Raw genomic sequence first — 24,547 nt, 5'->3', positions numbered from 1 at the left:
TCTGACTCTGACTCAGGAAAAAGCCTTCATACTTCTTTGAATGTTATCTATTGTTTGACCATTACTGCCTGACAATGATTGATGAGCTTTATGTATACACCCTGTATTCCTATGCAAATTAAACCCAATAAAAGCCCATTGAAGAACAGGCTCAAGGCCCTTCTCCTTTGAGAGACTGGCCACCTTTCCTCTCCAAGCAGTTCATGTCTTAGTAGACTTATTCTCATGCAAGGTGGCCCCGGGGGAGCTTTGCTGGATGAAGCCCCCCCACACTAGGTAACTCAGAAACAAGGTGAGTGGGTGTCCACCCAACATGAAGCTGCTGAAGACTTCCTATTGACATTATTTCATTCAGGTCAGGCTGAGGCAACATCCTAATCCTCCTGAAGCAGGTTTCTCTCTTGGGCAGACTCTCTTAGGCAGAAAATGGGGGTGGTCAAAGGCTCCCTCTTAGTCTTATTTCTTTTTCTTTTTTTTTAAAGATTTTCATTTATTTATTTTTAGAGAGGAAAGGCAGGAGAAAGAGAGAGAAAGTATCAATGTGCGGTTGCTGGGGGTCATGGCCTGCAACCCAGGCATGTACCCTGACTGGGAATTGAACCTGCAACACTTTGGTTTGAAGCCCGAGCTCAATCCACTGAGCTACGCCAGCCGGGGCTATTTTTCCTCTTAGTCTTATTTCTTAATAAACAGCTTAAAATCAATATACTAAAATGGCAGCTTAGGATAACAAACTTGAGTCCCCTCACTTGAAAGGATTTGAGCTATGCAATCTTTTTCCATGATAGTTTCCTAAGCTCATTACTAGATGTTTGTGCCTGCAAATAGAAATTAAAAAAAAAACACTTGACATTTTACCTCTTGAATCTGGGTGTAGGGGGTGTCCTCCATCCCAGTCATGTGTTTACTAGTTATTGTACAGCCCTGAACTTTTTCCTGTGCAAGGAAGTTACGGGAAGGAACTTTGCAAACTGCCCCCTAGGGACACCTGGGGATCAAAACCAATTGGTGAAAAATTCAGAAGAGACTTTTTCCAGGTTGCATATTTAACTGATAAACCAAGCATGTTTTAAAGTTAAATATACCACCTTAAATGCTTGCCAAGGAGTTTCAACTGTCTCACTCCATCTAGTTCTTTCAAGTACTTGTTTTGTTCTTTCCAGAAATTGGGGGTGGAAAATCACACACGCACACACCAAAAAGAGGCCCACTGACTACTTCCCTTCCTCTGTTGAGAGGATACTCCCTGTATTGTTTTGTTTTGTTTTCCACACACTTGGCATGATCAGAAAGTCTTGCTTCTGTTTCAGGGCTGTAGCAGAGCACTTTTATTTTTAACCTTTTCATAGCCGAAAGTGTCACCAGGTGTTTCAATTCAGCCTAAAGACAAGCTTGGTCAAACCCTGAGAACATCTGCTGTGAAGCTAGTACCACCCAAGGACTTGGCCAAGTTCCGCCTGCCCATCTACCCCATGTAAACCCAGATGCCAGTGGGAGACCTGGGCCAGTGGGTGTGCTGCAAATGGGCAATTATGCAATTCTGTTATAATAAAGGCGGGAAATCTGGACTTCTTTTTCTAAAGCGAAGCAAGGCAAATTCAGGAGATGGTTGAAATGACAATAATTTCATACTCATTACTCCTATAGCACGTTATGAGAATTAAAGTTAGTCGGCTGACTGGTACATGGTAACATTGAGTAAATTGCTTCTGTTACTAATGAGCAATAGCAATTACTGTAAATGCAACTGAGTGGCTGCTGGTTCAGGACTCCACCTGAAATTCCTCTTTCCAAAATGTGTGTGTCTCATGATTTCAAAAATATAGTTTTGTCTTGAATCTAGTCTTCAAGGTAGTGCTTACTTTTAAGTGTTTGGTTTGTTAGGAGAAATATTCATGTTAAAGTAAATTTTAGAACTATCTTGAATTAGAGTGGTGAGCAGGCATCCTTGTCTTATTCCTAATTTCAGAGGGAAAGCTTTCAGCCTTTCACCATTGAGTATGATATTGGCTGAGGGTCTGTCATACACGGCCTTTATTATGCTGAGATACTTTCCTTCTATACCCATTTTGAGTGTTTTAATCATAAGTGTCTGTTGTATCTTATCAAATGCTTTTTTGCATCTATTGATAAGATAATATGATTTTATGTTTTCTTTTGTTAAATGTGGTGATTACCTTGTTCAAATTGCATATGTTGAACCATCCTTGTGCCTCTGGAATGAACCCCCACGTGATCGTAATGAATTATTTGTTACTGGTATTGTTGTACTTGATTTGCTAGTATTTTGTTTGGGATTTTGCATCTGTATTCATCAGAGACATTGGTCTATGGTTTTCTATTCTAGTGTTATCTTTGCCCATTTGGTAACAGGATTATGTGTCCTCATAAAATATGTTAGGAAGTATTGGCCTCCTCTTCAGTTTTTTGAAAGTTTGAGAAGAAGAGATAGCAAATCTTCTTTGGATGTTTGATAGAATTAACTAATGAAGCAATCTGGTCCTGGACTTTTATGTTTGGGGAGGCTTTTTTTTTAAGATTTTACTTATTTATTTTAGAAGAGGGGAAGGGAGGGAGAAAGAGGGAGGGAAACATAGGTGTGTGGTTGCCTCTTTTACACCCCAAACTGGGGACCCTGGCCTGCAACCCAGGCCTGGTGCCTTGACTGGAATCCAACCAGTGACTCTTTGGTTCACACAGCTGGCGCTCAGTGCACTGAGCCACACAAACCAGGGCTGTTTTGGGAGATTTTTGATGTTTGTTTCAATTTCTTCACTGTTGATCTGTCTGTTCAGATTTTTCCATTTCTTCATGATTCAGTCTAGGAAGGTTATACAGTATCACCCCAATAAAAATAAATAAAAAAACTTCTTTTAAAAGAGGAAAAAATGTATAATGGAAAAAGTGAATTTTATCATACTAAAGAGGCTTCTCTTATATATAGGACAGAGCATTGTATATTTTTGAATGATATTTATTATATATTTTAAGTCAGACTATTTGCTGTGGGAGATTAAATGATACATATACATAGAGAATCTCACTGGTTGTTGCCATCATCTAGCTATATGGTCATTAGTGCAGTTCATGAGACATGGACACTATAAAAAAAAAGGGCTTTTATTAAACCACTGAAAATGCACGCTATTTAATATTCTAATTTTTCCACCTACACCGGTATTTTTTTTTATCCTCACCTGAGGATACGTTTACTGATTTTTGGGAGTGAAAAATGGGACGGGAGTGGGGGGGGCGCAGAGAGAGAGTGCTCAAGAGAGATATATGCCCACTGGGAATCAAAGTGCAACCTTTCGGGTAGGCACGCTCCAACCAACTGAGCCACACAGGGCAGGGCTAACAGACTTTCCATAGATCTTCCGCCCACTCCCAATACGGGTGTTATTTATTGATTCTCCCCCTTAAAAGGGAGTCGCAGCACGCAACAAAACTCTCGAAATTGTCGGAAACCAGCCCTGGAGCTCAGAAAAGCTTGAGGGTTGACGCGGAGTTGCGCAACCGTAACCGGAAAAGAGCGTTCTGGCTGCCTGTCACTACCAAATCCAATAAGCAATGACGGGACGGAATCTTTTATGGGCGCTTTATTCAGATGGCGGGCGATCCGAGAAGATGGCGGGTTCATACCCTAACAAGCCATCTTCCCTTCTCTTTCCCGGCCAGATCTTGTATAAAGGGGGGTGGGGGAGGACAAAACAAGGTGCCGTGAGGGCTTTGAGATTCAGAAGCTGCAACATTTCTGTCCTGGGCAGTTAGCTGTTCCCAAGGTGGGGTGGGGGGTGGGGGGTCATACAAAAGGCGAGGATGCCTCCAACTTGTCCCCAGGTGGTAATCTCTAGCCAGTGCCCCAGAAGGTTGGCTGTTTTTTCCCAGGAGCCAGGATGGGCCTTATCTGTAGTTTCTGAAACAAAAGCTTTAACATAACACATTATTTGCTAGGCTTGTAACTTTTTACCTTAAGCTAAAATTGTGCAAGTCTTGAGTCCCCTATCACAACTAGTTACTGATTTACAGAGATCCGAAGTCCCGGCGCAGTTTACTTTGTGGGGACGGGAAAGGGCCCCTTTTACCAACAGCTGCCACCGGGAGCAGAGACAGACCACAGGGCTTTGTGAGGCGTGGACCCCGAACCCCCAGGGAGGGGGCAGTCTTGTCCCCCTCGGTCCAGCGCACACCTTGGCTAGAGGTGTCAAGCCCTGGACTCGGTCGGACAGCGCCCTGGGCTCAGACACCCTAGCCCGACGCCCTGCCTGCAGGGGCCTGACAGGGTTCGGAACTGGGCGGGTGGCAGACCCTGCCTTTTGTTTGTGGGGCGGGAAAAGGAAACACCGCCCCCTGGAATCTGTCCGGGAGAGCACGGGCCTTTTAGTCCTCCTCGCGGGCCTATGTTGTCCCCGCCCACACCTGTGATAGTGCTCGCCTCCTATATTAGGCAAGTTGCGGCTCACGCGGCGACATTCAGAAGACTCCGATGCTCCGCTGGGTCGCCCTCGCTGCAGCGTACCCGAGCGCTCTCCGAAGGCTACGGGCAGCGGGCACTCGGCGCGCCTTCAGCCTCCGCTCCAAGCGGGGACCCAGGCCTTGGCTCGGGCACCCTCCTCGCCCTGATCTGCGTTCTCTCGGGTGAGCACCTGCCGCCGTCCCGGGCGGGGAAGGCGCCGCGCCTGGTGGCCGGGAGGGGGAAGGGGACGCGACGGGGTACCCGGGGCACGTCGGGGCATGCTCGGGCAGGTCCCGCAGGACGAGCCGTGGTCAGGTCCAGGGAAGAGCCGGGGGCCGGCCGGGCAGCAGCCCACCGGGCTGAGCGGAGGAGGCGCGCGAGCTTTTCCGGCCCTCGAGGGGGCTGGTAGGAGGAGTTACTTCCCGGGAAAGTCCGGGAAGTGCTCCCAGAGTCTAGTCGGAAAGTCCCGGAATCGTGGGGACGACCGGAAATTGGCTTTCTATATTTTTCTTTTAATTTTTTTACACTTATGTTTAAATTCTATGACTTGGCTATCGCAAATCATTAGCCGGCAGCCCGATAATGTCGCTTTTCTTCTTTCTGACTTGAAGCCGTTTCAGTTCTGAACCTTGACATCCATTTACTTTCAGTCAAAGTAAACGTCAAAGTAAACGGCCTTCAGCCGACCTTCAGATACGCGGGCCGAGGGCCGGGGGCTGCGGGGGCTGCAAAGCTTCTCACAACTGAAAGGCAGTGTTGCGGTGGCCCGAAGAAAAACAACAAAACGCCACGTGAGGCTCCACCCCCCTGGCCCTTTGAAGGTTCCTTCTGTTAAAAAATAAAAATAAAATCAATGCCAAACCAGCGTTAGAAGTGAATCACAAAGGTTTACATGTTTTTATCTTAACAATTAATTCAAAATTCAGGAAGTGGTATATATATATATATATATATATATATATATATATATATATTGAAGCTCATACCGAATACCATTAGAAGTTTTATGTCGGTCCACGCAGACTCTCTTACGCTTTTAACAAACAGCACAATGTTTTACTGTGTGGGGTTAAGAAACATCAGTGGCCTCTTGACTCTTACGAATGTTTCTAGATTTATATCCTGTGTGTGATTTGCTAATTCCAGCTGCACTGTAGTATGTTCTGTCGTATGTGTCACATGCCCACGTGCACCTTGTATTTCATAAATCCTTAGAAGTGAAACTACTCTGTCAGTGGGGTTTCATTTTATACTTTTGTTTAGACAATGAGAAATTGTTCTTCAGAAGGATGGCTGAACCATTTTACCTTCCCACGAAGAATCCACAGTTCTTTCTGTTTCCCTGTGCTCTTGCCACATTGAATAATTCTTTGTGAAAAGTGGGACACAGTGTTGTGGTTTTGATTCCTTGTGCTAGCAGGGATTTTCAGGACCCAGGATATTCTTTTTTTTTTAACTATTTTATTGATTATGCTATTTACCGTTTGTCCCATTTCCCCCTGTCACTCCATCCCTCCTCCCCTGTGCCCCTCTCCCACCCACCTTCCCCCCCTTTAGTCATGTCCATATGTAATACTTATAAGTTCTTTAGCTTCTACATTTCCCGTACTATACTTGCCCTCCCCCGATCTATTTTCAACCTACATTCTATGCTACTTTTCTCTATACCTTTTCCCCCTCTCTCCTCCTCCATCCCTACTGCTAGCCCCCCCTTGTGCCCTCTATTTCTGTGGTTCTGTTCCTATTCTAGTTGTTTACTTAGTTTCTTTTGGTTTGCTTTAGGTGTGGGTGTTAATAATTGTGAATTTGCTGTCCTTTTACTATACATGTCTTTTCTTTATCTTCTTTTCTTAGATAAGTCCCTTTAGCATTTCATAAAGTAAGGGCTTGGTGATGATGAAACTCCTTAATTTGACCTTATCTGAAAAGCACTTTATCTTCTCTTCCATTCTAAATGAGAGCTTTGCTGGATAGAGCAATCTGGGATGTAGGTCCTTGTCTTTCATGACTTGGAATATTTCTTTCCAGCCCCTTCTTGCCTGTAAGGTCTCTTTTGAGAAATCAGCTGACAGTCTGATGGGAACTCCTTTGTAGGTTACTGTCCCCTTATCTCTTGCTGCTTCTAGGATTCTCTCCTTCGTTTTTACCTTGGCTAATGTAATGATGATGTGCCTTGGTGTGTTTCTCCTTGGGTCCAACTTCTTTGGGGCTCTCTGCGCTCCTTGGATTTCTTGGAAGACTGTTCCCTTTGCCAGTTTGGGGAAGTTCTCCTTTATTATTTGTTCAAATAACTTTTCCACTTGTTGGTCTTTCCCCTTCTGGTACCCCTATAATTTGGATGTTGGAACGTTTAAAGGTGTCCTCCATGGTCTTAAGCTTTTCTTCGATTTTTTGAATTCTTATTTCATCATGCTCTCCTGCTTGGTTGATTCTATCTTCCTTCTGGTCCACTGTGTTGTTTTGAGATTCAGATTCCTTCCTTTCACAATTGGCTCTTCTCCGTGTGTCTTCCTGCATCCCTTTTATGGTAATCTGCATTTTTCATGTAATTTGGATCCAAAATCCACAAGTTCCGTGAGCTTCCTGATCACCAGTGTTTGAACTGTGCATCTGATAGATTGGCTATTTTCTTGGTCACTCAAAAGGATGAGTCCTGGGGGGTCCTGATCTGTTCTGCTGGACACATCTTACGTCTTTCCCCGTCTCTCCTATTATTTTACTTATTTATTTATTTTTTCTCCGGTTCTGGTCGCTCTTGTTACGGTGGGGGCGCGGAGCCTTAGGTGTTCACCGGGCCTGGGCGCCCCAGTCTCTAGCTTGTGACGTTATATGTGGGGGCAGGGGCGGGGGAGCGGGGACAGGAGGGATCAATGGCGACCCTTCCGTTCTCCTGGAGTCAGACACTTCCCTGGGCTTCTGGCCTGTGAGCTCTGCCCTGATCCCCAGTCGCTGCCCCACTGATTCCCCCAGCCGCCGCTTGCGTACTCAGGGATCACCGCTACACGGCTGCGCTCGCTCCTGCAGGACCCAGGATATTTCTGAAGTGGGGAGTGATGAACAGGAGGTGAGGTTAGGCAGCAGGTGGAGAGGGTGGCAGGTGGGCTGGAATCCCAGCTGTGCACTTGAACTGAGTGTCTCCTGGTGACACTTCTGCCCCCAGCCCTGCCTGTACTGTGATGAGCCCACACCTATGGGCTGCTGGAAGGATTATATCAGATGTGGCCCAGAACAGCCCCATTTCTCTTCAAGACTTTTCCTCCCCAGCTGCCTCTCTGTCAGAGCAGGAACTGTGTGGTTCAGTTTCAGGAGCTCAGTCAGGCTGTGTGTCTTGATAAAGCTGAAGACACCAGGCCTGGCCTGCTTCTTTCCAGCTTTGGGACCGTGGTATGCCACCCCCACCCTCACCCCATTTTTTCATGTGTCAAGTGGAGAGGACAGGAGAGTCTGCAGTGCCCCATTATAAATCCTGAGAGCCACATGGGAGGGTTGGTGCCTGGAGGGCCATAGGCACATGGTCTCCACCGCAGTTGTGGCCACCCCCTGCTTTGTATGGGCAACCTTGGTATGGCTTAGGGGGGCAGCAGGGGCTTCTGAGGCACAGGGTGGGCAGCTGTGTCACAGGGGTATTGAAATATGTCTCCTTTTACCAACTATGGATCAATGACATGGGGTGTCCTGTAATATCTCCAAAGGTAAAAGTTTATGAGTTCCAAAGGGTAGATCTGAGATTTAAAATGACTAACAGCAATGCTTTTGGCTCAGGTATTTGGAGGAGTTTCTACAAAGTTTTGCCAATTGAATCTTAATAGTACCGAAAATATGTTCAACTAATCTGAAGACTGAGGTTAATAAACATAGTGAGAGAGTTATTGAACTGGCCAAATAGCATAGACTTGCTGTTGCACTTGACCAGTAAATGGCTTCTCCCATCACTGAAGTTCAAGAAGAGTTTCCCAGCTGGGACAATCTTCTCTAACAGGACTTTGGCCCACTGTAGAGGCATTAGCTTGTCTATAAGGGAAAGCTTCAGTTCAGTGAGAAAACATATGTATGGACAACTGAACATCATTTATATTTATCATATGGGGGAAGCTGTATAAAATCTATTTGCCAAACCTCAAATGGTCCGTTAGGCGATTTTAAATGTCTAGGAGCAATGTGGATGGGTTTCCTGGGTTTTACTTTGCCCAGGGAGACACTTAAGGTAGGCACTTTTTGTGGTTGTGTTAATATCTCCCCGCTCCCAAATATTCATTCATGAAGGCTCTCCTTTGTCAGTGGACAAATGTTTTAAGCAGTAGAGTGGTAAGGAGCAGAGATTTTAGAGTTTCTGGTAGGACTGGTTTGTTGTTTGTTTCAAACCAGAGCTTTCTCATCAACCAGCAATTGTTGGATTTTCAGTCTGGTTTTTCTTTTTCCCAAAGCTAATTGTTGGTTTCTCTGGCCAGTTTTTCTAAGTTATCAATTGGGGAAACATCTTGTTGGACATGACGGAGATTTGAAAAGGTTCAGCAAGGTGATTTTCCTTGACTTTCAGGGAATCCTATGCAGCAGGTCCTAGAACCTTAGTAACAAGCCCAGCATCAGGTGAAAGTATAGCATCCAGTAATTCCTAAGCATACCTCTCCATTGGAGGTAAGGAAACCACATTGCTCCCACAACATTCCAAAGTCATGAACTGCTTTGAAGGCATATCTGCTGTCACTAAAATGTTGACGGTTTTACACTTTGCTGTAAAATGCAAGCAGAGGCATAGAATTTGGCCTTGCTGCTGTGCTGATATGCCAGTAGGCAAGGATGCTGCCTTGATGACTTCAAAAGGCTAAGCTGTAATAGCATACCCAGCGCAGTACTTACTATTTTAATTTTTTAAGTGAGAACCTCTATAAACCATGAGAAATCAGCTTACCTAGAGGGAGTCTCCTGCAAATAGTCATGAGGAATCATGAGGTGCTTCACCAGTCTCAGAAGGGAGAGGAGTAGCCAGATTAAGGTAATTATAACATGAAAGAGTTATATGGAAAGCAGTTAAAAAAAGGATTTCATAGGAAGTAAGGTGACTAACTGAAAGATGCTGGATGTGATGAGTGTTTCTGTGGCATGAGGGCAGTAGCAGCAATGGCTTTAAGGCAAGAGGGGTCTCAGAGCCATTGGGTCTATGCCATAGTCACTGCTGACTGTAGTATGTATACCAGGGGTCTGTGGTGACCCCCATGTTTTTGAGTGAGTGCCCCAAGAGCATTCCCTTCCTTTTCCTGCACAAAAATGAAAAAGGGAATCTGATAGGATGCCCAAGAGCAGGTGCGTTTATTAAACTCACCTTTAAGCCTTTAAAGGCTGTCACCCTGATCCGTCCATAAAATTGGATCAAGACTGTCATTCTTATAGTAAGACACATAGAGGTTGCCATAAGAAATTTGGGCTCTCACTTCAGCAAAACCCCATTAACCCAAGAAAACCTCACACTTAGTTTTGGGCCTTGGGAGCTTAGGACACTGTGATGCTTCTCTGGATCCAGGTGTAGTTCTTGTTTTGATATCAAATGTCCCAAATATTGAACCTGAGTTGGACAAATTGTAATTTTTATTTAGAGACCTAGGTGCTGTAAGCCAAAAGTTCTAGCGGATGGGCTGTCTTCCTCTGAGGAGGCCTGAGGAAGAAGGGCAAAGAAGGGTCCAGTATTTATGTATTACGTGAAAAGAAAGACAGACTTGCAGAAGAAGGGGTGTGTGTGGAATTTTCCACTTGAGGTTTCGGTTACTTCCTCCTTCCTTGGGTTGCTTGCGCAACCATCTCAGCTCCTGTGCTGAGGTGAAAAGGTAATGGTGCCTCGCATTCCTGCACCTCAGGAATGTCATAAAGCAGCCACACCCTGATCAGTGCGTGCAGAACAGTAGTTTTAACATCTTTTGGCCATTGGTCTTAACTTGGCTTTTTGGCCACTGGTGGTTTTCTATTCCTGGATCCAAAGTTCTGTACTGGCTCATTTCACCACTGAGACATTTTATCCTCCTTGTTATTAAGGAATTAGGGCTGGAGGTCTTTTCTGCTAAACATGGAAGGAATAAATTTGTCTCATTTTCTGAGTAAGAGCCCCCAGGTCTTCTTTATCTAGGATGTGTTGGATGCCATGCATGGCCATTAGCTTAACATGAAAATGTTGCTGTCTAGAAGAGACAAGCTTTACAAGAAGGTTAGAGAGGCAAGGTCCAAGTGATAAGAGTAGAAAGGCCACTAGAAGCCCCAGGAAGGAAAGGAACTGGGTTAGCAGGGCCGGTGCCCTTCATTGGTTTCCCGGATTCAGTCTGGGTTGCCAGGGTATGCACCTCTTAACCAGGTAGCCTGTAGTGATGAACTCTCCAGAGTTACCATGATGTCTTCTAGCTGCAGTCTGTGATCGCAAGGCTCAGAAAAATGTTTTAATCCTTAATAATTCCAAGGGCAAAGGTTGGGAGGAAAATTGGAAACATGTTTGGAGGTCATAGGCAGATATTGGAGGAAACTAGAAGAATTCAGTATCTAGTCCAGTTTACAAGAAAAACAAAACCAAAACCAAGAGACAACAAACAGCCCTAATACCACAAAAGTATATCATAGTTTCTATTTGAAATATAACTTTTTCTCTGTAAAATCACACTATTCTTATTAAATATAGCTAAGTTAAGACCTAATTCATCATAGAAGTCCAATTTCAATAAATTTGGCCTGTTATTTCTGTTATGACAAGAATACAATCTATAACAGAGGCATGTTAAATCTGCTTTGCTGGAATTTGGCAGGAAATCTTCAGATTGGGTTTAATTAGCCTTCGATGTGCTAAGAAACCAAGCCACATAGTATGCCATCAGCATTTGCCTGCAGTACCTATCAGTTTGGGCAAATTCCTCAAGTTCTGCAGATTCTCCAAATGCCTTGAGGCTTTTCCTTTGCCATCTCCAAGGAAGCAGCCTAATAGTTTCCTTTCACTGACAAACTGCTGTGAACCGTGTAAGCAAGGTTTCCGGCTGGTTTTCCACGGGGTCAAATCAGCCTCTCAAGTCAATCTTAATTTCTTAGCGCTTTCCTGTGAGATCCAGAGTCTGCATGTATCTTTCAAACATGACATTTTAGTCAAAGCCTCTCAAGGGCTTCCAATTGTCCTATATAAAGAGAACAGATTCCTGATGAATTTATGCAACAGCCATATTGCCATGCGAATAATAATACTCGTTTTATTTAGACGTCTCCAAATTTCTGAAAGGATTCAGGTAGGGAGGAAAAATATAAATTTCTTATGATTGCTTATAAGTATATAATTTACTAGATTGTTCTACATCATTGGCAGTTTAAGGAGAACAGTTTAAGAGAAAACACGTTTCCTTATATCTGGAAATGATTTTTAAAATCAATACTGTTGTTAAACAAAATTAGAAAAATTTATACTCATCTTCACTTCATTCACTTCCATAGAATAAATTCTTATTTATTCTGATTACCTGCTAGCATTTTATGAATCCAGTTATTCCTTAGAGTTTTGTAAACCATTATCTAGTTTAAAGGTATAATCTGAACGTTTATTCTCAGAAAACTCCGCTTTTGAGAGTCATTTCCATGGATCCTTCTGAAGATAAAACATTTGCCGAAGTTTGAGTCAAACAATGACTTATCTGTAAATTATAAAAAGAAACCCTGAAAATGATGCAGTTATAGATCTGATTATAATACAATTGAAAACGAAGTTTGCTTTTCTGTAACAAAACATTTTAAGATAAGAATTACAAATGAGTATTATATCAGAACTTTGTAGACTTCTGGAGATTTTTATATAATCTCCAATATATGATATCCATTTGATAATAAGAATATATACACACAAATACAACAGTACTATTTCCTTAGTTGGCAAAGCTTCCTGTGCAATTCAAGCATCAAGTAAATCTAATTAGTTCAAAACCTCTCCCTGCCAGGAGAGAAAACAAATCTTTTGATGTGTTTCAGGGACCCTTTAGAACAACTTAAAACCATTACCAGGTTAAGGAAAAAGTCTCTTCTTAAATTTGAACCCTGGGAAGTTTGTCAAACACACTTGTCCAAAAAGATCATTTATTATTATAAAACAATATTAAATATTCATTTACTCAAAGTGATAATAAAAAGGTATCAACAATTCAGGTTAGCAAAACTTTGTTCTTAGTATTGAGGAAATGTTTTATTAAGTAATCAAAGATTTGATTAAGACAGCAAAACAACTTTAATAAAATATAGAATCTGTTTTCTAGGTAGAAAAAATTGTAATATGTGGAGTACAATAAATACAGGAAAACTTTTGACTAGAGAATCAGTAGATGTATTTTCTTTTTTAATTGAATTTGTTGGGGTGATACTGGATGATAAAATTATGTAGGTTTTAGGTATACAATTCTACAATACATCATTGTATATTATATCGTGTACTTACCACCTCAAGTCAAGTCTCCTTCCATCACCATTTATTCCCTCTTTAACCTCTTCTGCTTCCCTCTTACTGCCCTTTCTTTCTGGCAGTCACCACACCGTTGTCTGTCCATGAGTCTTCCTTTTTTTCTTAATCCCTTCACTCTGCCCTCTGACAGCTGTCAGTCTATTCTCTGTATCCATGAATCTCTCTCCACTTTGTTAGTTTATTTTGTACATTAGACTCCATATTTAAGTGAAATAATATGGTATTTGTCCTTCTCTGACTGGCTTATTTCACTTAGCATAATGTTCTCCAGGTCCATCCATGCTGTCACAAAAGGAAAGATTTCCCTTTTTTATGGCTGAGTAGTATTCCATTGTGTAAATGTACCACTGCTTTTTTATCTACTCATCCAGTGATGGGCACTTAGGCTGTTTCCAAATCTTGGCTATTGTAAATAATTCTGCACTGAACAGAAGGGTGCATATATTCTTGCAAATTAGTGTTTGGGGTTTCTAAAATGTTTTCTTTTTAACAGTGAAAATGAACTAAACTCTACATAAAATTTTCTTTCTCAGGATTCCTTTTCCACAGACTTTCTACAACTTCCTTAGTCCCTCTTAGTTTGTCTCTTACTCTGTCAGAGGTAAACAAACATTTTAGGACAAGCCTCATTTTGTAAATTAATTCAAAACTGTATTTTCATACCTTATACCTTTTATTACATAAAACATAGTTTCTTCCCATCTTAGTTAAAAATCTTAACTTTTAGAAACCTAAATTTCCAGGAAAACTAAAAAGTAAGCAATTAGTATTCTTTACAGTGATACATTTATGAACACCTTTAGTAATTTCTAAAAATATATTTTCTCATAGCACAATTTTTAAAATGTAGCATAACACAAGGTTACTAACGGACCCAAATATCTTTAGTTTCTCTATAAGAAGCAGAAAGTAGATAAACCTATATTTAGTAATCAGTGTTTTATCATTTAATCTTATTTTGAAAGGGTCTAGACATTCAATGAATAGCCATCATTTAATTTAACCAGCAAAATTTTAAAGTTTTAAGTTACCAAAGAGATTCATATAAAACCATTTAATTACATATGTAACAATCACTGCTAAAAGAATTAACCTAAAAGAAACTTTTTATCCTTTTACAATTTATTTTATTTACCTGTTCCTAACAATTATGTTGAGATTACTTACAAAAATTTTACCATACCAATTTATTTTTCTTGCTGACAAATTTTGCAAAAGAGGCAATGTAACAGTGGGAAATTGTAACCCACCCCACCATTCTTTTGACATTATTTCTGTAAGAGCTGACTCTGACTAATATATGGCTTATAGATGAACAGTACCCCAACCTTCAAGCACCCCAGGTCTAGGAGATTTGCTGACCTTCAACTGTAAAGCCAGGATGACATGAAGCCAGGAATACACACACCAGTCTGTCACTTGGCTTATCAGAATGGACCGTGCTGGTCTGCACATAGAGAACTTTGCAACTCTCTCCCTTGATCTCTTTGTTCTGTTCTGTTCCGCTCTTCCTCCTTACAAAACCTGCCTCCAGGGAGAGGTGAAGAAAGGCTTTGAGATGTGAGTCCTGCACCTAAAAATAAATTACTTTCCTTTACATCAGCACCTGCCTCTTGAGTACTGGCTTTCATAGTGTCAGGCAGCTGAACCTGTGTTAAGTTAGTTTTTGGCAACCCAGATAGGACTGTGTCGACCCAGTAAGGCCTGGAGGGCCCAGGCTGGGGATCCCAGCTGCTTGTGGCAGGCTGACCCCATGACAGGGATTACAGGGATTTCCCAGCAACTGCCAAGAGTTCTTTATCTCAGAAACTATCCCCTCTCTTCCTCTCAAGGCATCAGCCACCTTTAAACGCCTTGCTGGTGAAAGGAAATAAGTTGTAGGTGGGCGGATGAGCCCAGACTTAGTAAGTCCCTGGTGTGCACAACCAAGAGCCCCTGTCCCACCACTTGGATTCTTTGAACCATTTGGGATTCTGTAGGAATCAATAGGTGCCGCTTGGCAGTAAACACGGCTCAGTGACAAGAAAAAATCCTAGTTCCCCAGTGTGAGATTTGGTTGGAGTACTCTTTTGATTTGGGTTTGGGTATTGTTTGCTTTTCTTGTTGGGTAGTGCTTTTTAGTTGTCTATTTTGTTTCTGTGCTTTCATGGGAGGAAGTCTGTTTCTGTTTGAGAACTCTTGTCTGTCTAAAATGAAACATTACAGATTTTGCTTGCTTTCTTTTGGAGACTTGGCTTGATCTTTGAGATTTTAGTTTGAGAGTACTCATCTGTTTAAACATTTTCTTTGCTTTAGATATTGCTCTTGTTTCTGTTCTGAATAGAATGGCTTGATCTCGATCTTGAGTTGTTTTGCCAAAGTTCTGGTAAATGGAGTAAGATCTCTAGTGTTCAAGCTTTTGGTATGTTACATCATATGGATTCTACTCAGAGAGGATTTAAATTGATGGTTTAAAAAGGGAAAAAGATCTTACTCTCCTTTCAGACAGTAAAACTCAGAAATAAAAGGAAAAGGAAAAAATGGGTATTTTTAAACTTAAGTGGCTCAAGCAGTGCAAAGCCTGATATCTTCCCTGCCTCTTCTCTGGCCTCTTAGAAGTTGTCAAGGACACTAGATAATGAAATCACTTACTTTTGAGCCCAATAAAGGAATGCAGTAATCGCCAAGAATAAAAATGTAAAAATATTTGCCAATGGGGGGGAAAACTGTTTCTGAAAATTATGAAATATATTCATAAATTCCTCAATATATACAATGTTAATTACTTTTAGTTGTCACTAAAGCTGGAAAATTCTAAGTTGGGAAAAATATGGTTTTGGTAATAAAACATGTAAATTACGGCAATATATTTTGAAGGAAATAGAATTGAGAGTGGGTTGATTATTTCTAAGTGAGTTGTAAAGAGGCAAACTAAAAGGGACTAAGTAAGTTGTAGATGGCCTGTGTAAGCTGGAGAGCATTTGTGTAAGTCATAGAGGGTTTGTGTGAGTTGAAATGGGTCTGTGCAAGTTGAAGAAGGATAGTGTAAAGGAAAGAAGCAAAAAGAGAAGGAATTGAGGAAATGGAAAAAAGGTGAGAAAGGATAAAGGAAAGAGACAGAGGAAGGAAGGACATTGGGAGAAGGAATACTCAAGAAGGGAAATAAAAATGGGAAAAAAAGAAACAAAGGAAAGGAAAGGCACATAGAAAGATGGTAAAGCAAAGTAATAATTTTAATGACAAAAGAAAGAGCCAAAGGCTCCTTTTGGCTTTTCCAAAACCAATTGTTATTTCCCAAAACAAACCCTAGGTACAATTAGACAGTGGGGAACAAATTAATTGATTTCTTGTTCCGATATGCTTTCATTTATAATTCTGATTGTTATCTTAAGATGTTGTTACCCCGCCCCCCAAAAAAAGGAATTCCTTTGCCAATTATATTATAATCAGCTCTATAACTATGTCATTTTAAGTATTTTAGGGAGGGGGTGTTATTTAGAGAGAGTCATTGCTTTAACATGATGTATTTGCAAAAATGTTACATCTTCAAAAAGATCCCCAGGAAAGACTTTGACCAATTCTGAAATATAAGTTTCTGAGAATAAAATTTAAGATCATACCTTTGAAATAAATGGATTGTAGGACTCTGTGGAAGGACTGGGTTGATAGAGATACTGGCAAATAATCAAGATAAATAGGAGTTGATTGTAGGACTGAATGAACTGAGGATAATTATTGTTCTTGTGACTATATTAAAAATATTACTGATTAAAAAACTTGTTTGTTTTCTCAGAGCAATTTGGTAAATTTAAGCAATATTGAATCTTCTATATTTTTCTCCCTACCTGATCCCTCTAGAATTTAGAATTTCTTAATGAGTATTATTATTTTTATGGCAATATGTTTATTTGTATGGATCCAATAGGAATCTGATTTTTTCCAGTTATTAACGAAGACTTTGACTAGAATGTCATGTCTGAAATAGACATGCCCCGACTCTGAATGTCAGCAAAAAAGATCAAGATTTACTTTGCAGTGGATTGAGTGCGGACTGGGAACCAAAGTGTCCCAGGTTCGATTCTCAGCCAGGGTACATTCCTGGGTTGCAGGCCATAACCCCCAGCAACCGCACATTGATGTTTCTCTCTCTCTCTCCCTCCCTTCCTTCTCTCTCTAAAAATAAATAAATAAAATCTTTAAAAAAAAAAAAAGATTTACTTTGAGCTGATAAAATCCTTTTAGAGAACTGACCTGATACCTTGTTCATTTATATGGTTCATGGAAGTCTTTTCAGGTAAGGAGTGAAGGCTACTTTCCTGAGAGATGGCAAGGAAGAACCTCAAGACATTTTGGGGACCTTGAGAACTTGAGAAGCTCCCCCAAATCTGCAGGTGCTGCAGGCAAAGTCTTATGGCGTATGTGTGGCTTGGCTTCCCAGCCCTGAGAGGCTAATTAAAGCTCAGTCTAAAAGTTCCCTGTAATAATTCTGGCAAAATATAATTAATTTCTAATCTTGTGTTACTGAAAATAATCAGGCCAAATTGAAACTGGGCTTACTGCAGTAAATAAATTGGTCTTAATTTGGCTCTTTGATAAATATGAGAGTGGTTTTAAGAGAAAAATAGTGTTTCAGTAAAATCTATAACACCCAATTATGAAAATTAGACTCTAGTTCAGTTCATTGTCTGTAAAATTGTACTTTTTACCCATGAACTAGACTGGATCCTGAATTTTTCTACTTTTCTTAAATGTTTTGACTAAAACCTTCTAGCCTTCATAGAAATGGAAGAAAATTTGACAATGGCGATTTGTAACAATGGAAAATTATAACCCATCCCACCATGCTTTTGACATTGTTTCTGTAAGTGCTAACTCTGACTAATATGTAGCTTGTAGATGAACAGCATGTTTGTATAAAAATCCTAGGAACTAATTTCAAAAGATACAGACTTTGGCTTTCAAGCAAACTAGTTCCAGATTTGCTGACCTTCAACCAGGAATCTCAGATGGCATGAAGCCAGGGTGACTGAACCAGGATGATGCACACTGGACCAACTCCTGCCTATTGGAATAGACGATGCTAGTCTGCCCCTAGAGAATTGTACAACCGCCTCCCTTGATCTCTTTGTTCGGTTCCCCTCTGATTATAAAAACCTCTGCCTCCACTGAGAGATGGAGATGGGCTTTGAGACATGAGTTCCCATCTTCTAGGTGGTCAGCACCTGAAAAGAAGTCCCTTTCCTTTACATGAGCATCTGCCTCTCAAGTATTGGCTTTTGTGGTGGTAGGCAGCCAGGCCCGCACTTGGGTAAAATGACATGAACTTATTTAACTAATAAACTCAGGTAAAATAATAGTATATTTAATGTTGATGATTTTTCAATACCATTCAACAGTAAAAATATGCTGTATCTAGAACATACGTATGTAAACATACAGATGAATGTAAAGAGAGCTCTTGTAGCTTTCATTTTAAAACACTATCTTCTGTGTCCCAGGTACAATGCAAAACTCGGAGGAAAAACTGGATCTAAATTGCATTTCTTTTTTTTTTTAAGATTTTATTTATTTATTTTTAGAGAGGGAAGGGAGGGAGATAGAGAGAGAGAGAGAAACATCAATGTGTGGTTGCTGGGGGTTATGGCCTGCAACCCAGGCATGTACCCTGGCTGGGAATCGAACCTGGGACACTTTGGTTCGCAGCCCGGGCTCAATCCACTGAGCTACGCCAGCCAGGGCTTTAAATTGCATTTCTGGTAGAGTAATTAATTTAAGATTTTATTCAGATGACCAAAGCTTGGCATGCTGCTGAATTCTTCTAAAACAATTTTAAAATTAATTTATAATCAACGAAAGAGTGCATTCCAAGAAACCTGAGGCCTTCTCTTGTCAGGGTGTCCCTTAAAATTGTAAACTTGTTGACAAACACTAACAACAGGAAATGGAGTATGCACACTATAATTGGTAGGTTCAGAAGGTAAAAAAGAGGGGCTTCAGAATGCCTGAATTTCAGGTGGCAGGTGTTCCTAGAGGGAGATGGTGCTGGGAGGGGGCCTGGGCACAGTACATCTGCTCCCACGAGTCGGGAGATGGGGAAGGTGGGAGAGAGGGAGAAGCCTCAGGTTCTGGTTTACTTTTATGTTTGATCCTCTCAGTGGGGGCAAATGGCAAAGAGGAGAGGGACAAATGGCAAAGGGCTTTGTCCCTTTTAGGGTGGCACCGGCAAAATCCAGGTGAGGGAGCCCTGGACAGGTTATCACAGCCGTCTGCTTTGCCATGTACAATGAAATCCCAGGTGGAGTATATAAAGCACCTGACACAAACCCTGGCTCATGGGGTCCGCGGCATTATGGATGAGACGAGACAAATTCACATGGACTGCTGAGTCCTGTGGAGGAAAATGAAAGCATGGCCACTCTCTCAAGAGGAGAGTGCTCCAACCCTTGCCTTGACAGGCTTTTATTGCTTTCTTGGGCACATTACATTGAGGACGGTCCTCATTTACTATGCATAGGTTCATTTTAGGGGGTTACCTTTTACAGAAAACAAAGGAGAGGATGCAGCTAATCATACCACAGAAGGAGGATATTTGCAAATGCAAAGGGGAAAGTGGTTGAATTGGTTACAGTCATCCTTGGAAGGTTTAACATAGATTTTAGGAAGTTACTTTAATGAGACGTAGTAAACATTTGCTGCCCCAATTCAGGGTGAGGGAGTTTTAGCAAAAAGCAAGTCTTCAAAGCGGCCTAGGTACAATGCAGGCCTGATTCCCCATGGGAAAAACCTATCTGTGGGTGTGGGTCCTGTGCATCGGATGTTGCTTTCCAGAGGCCTTTCTGAGTGGGAGCTGGGCCCATGCCATGAAGAACAGTCTCCTACAAGTCCCCAGCACCCAGGGAACACCTCAAGGGGCCAGAGGAAGGGAGCAGTGCCCTCTTCTAAAGGGTCAGAAGGTTCTCACAGAAGAGTTGGCTGTAGTCACCAAGAAATGATGTAGTTCCTAAGAGTCATCATTTAAAGCAAATATCATCAATAAAACAACATATTTCACTCATTTACACATTCCCACCCCTCCAGAACATATAACATTTTCAGACTTAATTTGGCAGCCCTAAACTAAATTCAGAACCAGTTTCAAGTTCAAAACAAAATTCCATGGCTGGGTTGAAACAGAGACTCAAGAAATAACTGATACAGTTCCACTAATTAATTACCTAGTTTTCTCACTGTCAAATGAAAGCACTGTTGCTCAGCTCTGCCTGGACAGTGATGAGCACTGCTGGAGCAGAACCTGGAGAGACACCAAGCCAGTATTCACTGAACCACAGGTGGAAAGCTCCCTCAGCACTAAGTCCCTCATAGTCGCCTTTATATATATATATATATATATATCTCCAAGAGAATATTGGGGCCAGGCCAACACTGTAAGAGAAAACTATTTTTTTATTTTTCATGAAGATGGTGCCCAAAGCAAAGAAAGAAGCCCCTGCCCCTCCTGAAGCCAAAGCAAAAGCAAAAGCTTTGAAGGCAAAGAAAATGCTAAAAGGCATCCAGAGCCACAAAAAAAGATCCACACATCACCCACCTCCCTGTGGCTCCAACAGCAGCTAGTATCCTCAGCAGAGCACCCCCAGGAGAAACAAGCTTGACTACTATGCCATCACCAAGTTCCCCCTGAGTACCCAGTCAGCTGTGAAGAAGATAGAAGACAACAGTACTGTGTTTGTTGTAGAGGTCAAGACCACCAAGCACCAGATCAAACAGGCTGTGTAGAAGCTCTATGATGTTGATGTGGCCAACCAAAGTCAACACCCTGACCAGGCCTGATAGAGAGAAGGCATTTGTTTGACTGGCCCCAGACAATGATGCTTTGGATGTTGCCAACAAAATTGGGATCATCTAAGCTGAGTCCAGCTGGCTGTTTCTAAATATAAAAATGTTATACTGAAAAAAAAAGACAAATAATTTTAAATTTTTTTAATGTTGAAGGAGTAGAACACAAAACACTGTCTTCAGTGGGATTGGAACCCAATTTTAGGGACTTTAACCCTGAACTTCTGTGGTGGGACTTGAACCCAACCTTGGGACTCAAACTTCGGGTGGGATAGAGGGAAACAATTTGTCTGCCCATAGGCACAAATGTGGTGAGACTTGAACCCACTTTCAGGGACACAAGGACAAGACAAAAGAAAACAATGTGACAGAGGACAAAATCTGTCCAGGCAGGAGGGGGACTCAGAGGGCTGGAGGTGGACTCACCAGATGCACTGATGCTGAATCAAAAGTTCAGGTGGCCACTTGTCAGGTGCAGTAAAACTGTCTTGTCTGCCCTCCTGCTGTTCTGTTGCTGTAGGGACAAAGGGGTTATAGCCACAAAATATTACTGGTGTTGGGGTTCCTGGGTTCCCCAAGATAGAAATGAAAGGCAAGCCCAGAGAAGTTTCAACAGAGACTTTCTTAAGCTTATGCTTGAGCATGAGGGAGGCAGCACAGAGGAAGGGAAGGTCTTGGCTTTTATAAGCTGGGTACAAAGTGGGCCAGCTCAGAAAGGCGGGCTTTTTGAAAAAGGCGGGCTTGTAGTTTTCCATTTCAGGGTGTAGTTATTTCCTCTTCTTCTCAGGGTGCTTGGCAACTACCTCTGCACCTACACTGAGAGGGGAAAGGTGGTGGTTTTGCTCATTACTGTCACCCCAGGAGGTCCTCTAGCAGCCACCCCTTCCTTAACTGTATGCCCAACAATGGTTTCAACATCTAGGACCACCTGGTCTTATTCCAGCTTCCTGGCCGCCACTCCTGGGCCCAAGTCCCCATAGGCTTTCAGTAAGATGGCACGGTCTAATAGTGGGCCAACTGACTGATTCCAGTAGAAATAACCTCTGTCCCCAAAGGGGTTTTTAGGCAAAAGCCAGTTTCATCTCACAGTTCAACCTGTTCCCAAAGAAATCAGGCCTGTGTGTCAAATCAAATCCTCACAGACAAGACAGAGAAAAGCAAGCAAGGCCTGTTTAACAAACAAACAAAAAACTCTATATAATCTCCAAATAAAGCCCAGAGAGCTTCAAAACACAAAGACAAACACAAACAGAAGCTCAATTCCAGGAGAAAACTCGCCCTAAGCTTTCGAATCAAAGAACAAGCAGTGAGCCCTTCAGTTCTGTGTGGGCACCAGTGCCTTGTTGCTCACTGCCTGAACCTGCCAGGGTGGTTTTCCTCTGGAATCCTGGGTGAGCCCCCAAAATGTCAACTGAAAAGTAATATAGACTGGTATTTGGTCACCAAAAAGAATGTATTTGGGAAGAAGAAAAGGGCTGCAACCCAGTGCATGCAGACGTGGCCAGCCATGTGCACAGTCAGGCCTGCCCACCAAGGCAGAGGGGTATTTATAGAGGGGAAAGAAGGGAAGGGGAAGTTAGAACCAGAGAGCTTTATTATAAAGAGTTTTACCTGTATGGTTCTCGTGATTAGAAGAGGAGGAAAACTTACATAATCCCTAGGTTCCTTCCATAGGTTCCTTCCCTCCCAACTGATTATGTTTTCTTAAAGTTCCACTTAGTCTTTATCACTACCAAGGAGGTAGTAATTTCTGTCCACTCTGGTGAAAGGCAACTTGAACAATTCCCAGGCTTGTGTGGGCCTTGATACCGGCCCAGCCTGCTGATTGCCCATGGACCTTCTTGTCAGCGTAAGAAATGCCCAAATTTCTAGAGAAGTTTTAGTTTATTTGAACCTAACTGACAACAGTTTCCGGGAAGCAAAAGCTCAACAGACTGAGAAAATGCTCTGGAAAATGGCATTTTTGCAGCTTATTTTATACATTAGAGTACAAGGAGGAGGCATAAAGAGGGGTATATGAAATCCATTGGTGGTAGATTAGAGAGGCTGGAGAAAGCAGGGAAGTCTTTGAAAATGAGATAAAGAGTAAAATGGAGAGGCACGTGATTCCTTTACATTGATGGGTGCAGGATAGTGAACAGTTAACATTTACGGTACAGAGATGGTACTCGGGGGAGAGACCAGTGAGGGCTTCCGTGCCCCCAGCTCTGCCTTGTGGGTGTGGGCGTGTGTGTCCTGAGGGAAAAAGGATTGTTCTGACCCTCCAAGGGTTTGTTATCTTAGACAAGAAAAGACCACAGACAGGCTTACTTAGACTGACTTTGTCAAGGAAGCTATAGGCCTGTGATGTGACTACCTTCCATGACTCCCTTTTAGTTAGGAAGTTTTATGTTCAGGCTATCCTGTGTGGTTACTTTAGGTCTCTTGAGTTTGTAGGGCTTGCCACGCAGGTCCCCCTGAGATTGTCAGGTTTGGTACAAGGCCCCCTTTTCACCCACACTTCCCTGCCTGGGCCGGTCCCTCTCAGGTGTGCACAGACCACCACTCTCCCAGACCCTGGACAGGCCCTCTGCACATCTCTGGGTCGCTTTTCCTGAGCAGTGCCATCTTCTCCAGCTCTCTGTCCTTGCACGTGGCCTCTGGGAACTCTGATCTGTGTCTCCTCAACAGAGACCACAGGAATCCCTTTGGGTCCCCTTTCTGAGCTGCAGCCTGGAAACTGTCCTCAGTCAGTGTCCCAAGGCCATCTCCAGGCTCACCTCCTTGCTGTCCCTGGGGAGGGAGCCCTTGTTCACCCACCAAAGAGTGGAGGAGCCCTTCACTAGGGCCAGTCTGGGCCCTGGGGGAGGGGAACAGAGGGCCCTGTACAGGTTTATGCAGCTCCTGGGAGTTCCCAGTCTCATGGGGATGAGACCAGGGACCTAAGAGCCCTGTGAGATCCCACCACCCTCACCTCAGCCCACCTCCAGAGAGGCTGTGATGGCAGCAGTGAATGCCATTGTTCCATGTTTTGTCTGGCAGAGGTGAGGCTGTGATGTGGCAAGGCCTCACGTTATGTTACTGTTGGCCTGGAGGAGGTGGTTTTGATTGGATCAGCTTTGTGGGTAATGATTACACTAACCACAGCTTGTTCTGCAATACAGCGCTTATCCTGTACCAGGCTCTGCTCTCAGCATTGTCTACACATAGTGATTCATTTAATAGTCACGACAGCCCTAATATGTAGGGACTGTGATTATCCTTGTTCCCTGAGGAGCAATGTGAGACACAGATAAATTTGGTGACTTGCTGAAGGTCACCCAGCTACTCAATGGAGAGGCTGAGCAGGGCAGAGGGCAGCCCCAGGGTCAGCAGCCCAAAGTGTGGGTCACTGGGTCCCCTGCTGGCCATTCCCTACGTGAGCATGAGACTTGCAGTCAGCCGGCACAGGCTCACTGCTGGAGGGTCCCTGAGAGGTCCCTCAGTGCAACCTCCTATTTCAAGAGAAGTAACATGAGGTTTGGAGAGGAAGGGGAGTGACTTCCTCAGAATCATGCAGCTACTCCAAGGCTGGCCCTGGACTGCAAGCCAGATGACTTGACTTTCAGTTCAGTTTTATACCCCTGTTAAAAATGGCCCGTAAACCTCAGAAACAATCTCAGGCCACAGAAAGACCTTGAGGGCAGATTTGATCTATTAGCCTGTGTGAATTTACTGCTCGGGTTAAGATAAAAAGTTTAGGATTGGGGATGCATTAAACCACAGAGGAAAGAGGAAATTGCTTGAGTTACTTTTTTTTTTTTATGCCTACCAATAGAGTTACTGTGAAAATTAAAGGG

The 24,547-nt window shown here is 42.7% G+C and overlaps 1 protein-coding gene across 1 annotated transcript in view; it reads left to right on the top strand.

The window, feature by feature from the left end:
- Nucleotides 1–4,400: 4,400 nt before the first annotated feature.
- LOC114503748 (tumor necrosis factor receptor superfamily member 10A-like) overlaps nucleotides 4,401–24,547 on the top strand; it is a 35,873-nt gene continuing 15,726 nt past the window's right edge. Inside the window, exon 1 of the mRNA XM_036034497.1 lies at nucleotides 4,401–4,638. Coding sequence (XP_035890390.1) covers nucleotides 4,401–4,638 — 238 coding nt within the window. The remainder of the gene's footprint in view (nucleotides 4,639–24,547) is intronic.

The sequence above is a fragment of the Phyllostomus discolor genome, chromosome 8, assembly GCF_004126475.2.
Source record: "Phyllostomus discolor isolate MPI-MPIP mPhyDis1 chromosome 8, mPhyDis1.pri.v3, whole genome shotgun sequence".
Classification (NCBI taxonomy): Eukaryota; Metazoa; Chordata; class Mammalia; order Chiroptera; family Phyllostomidae; genus Phyllostomus; species Phyllostomus discolor.
This window is presented reverse-complemented; position numbering and strand designations above follow the sequence as displayed.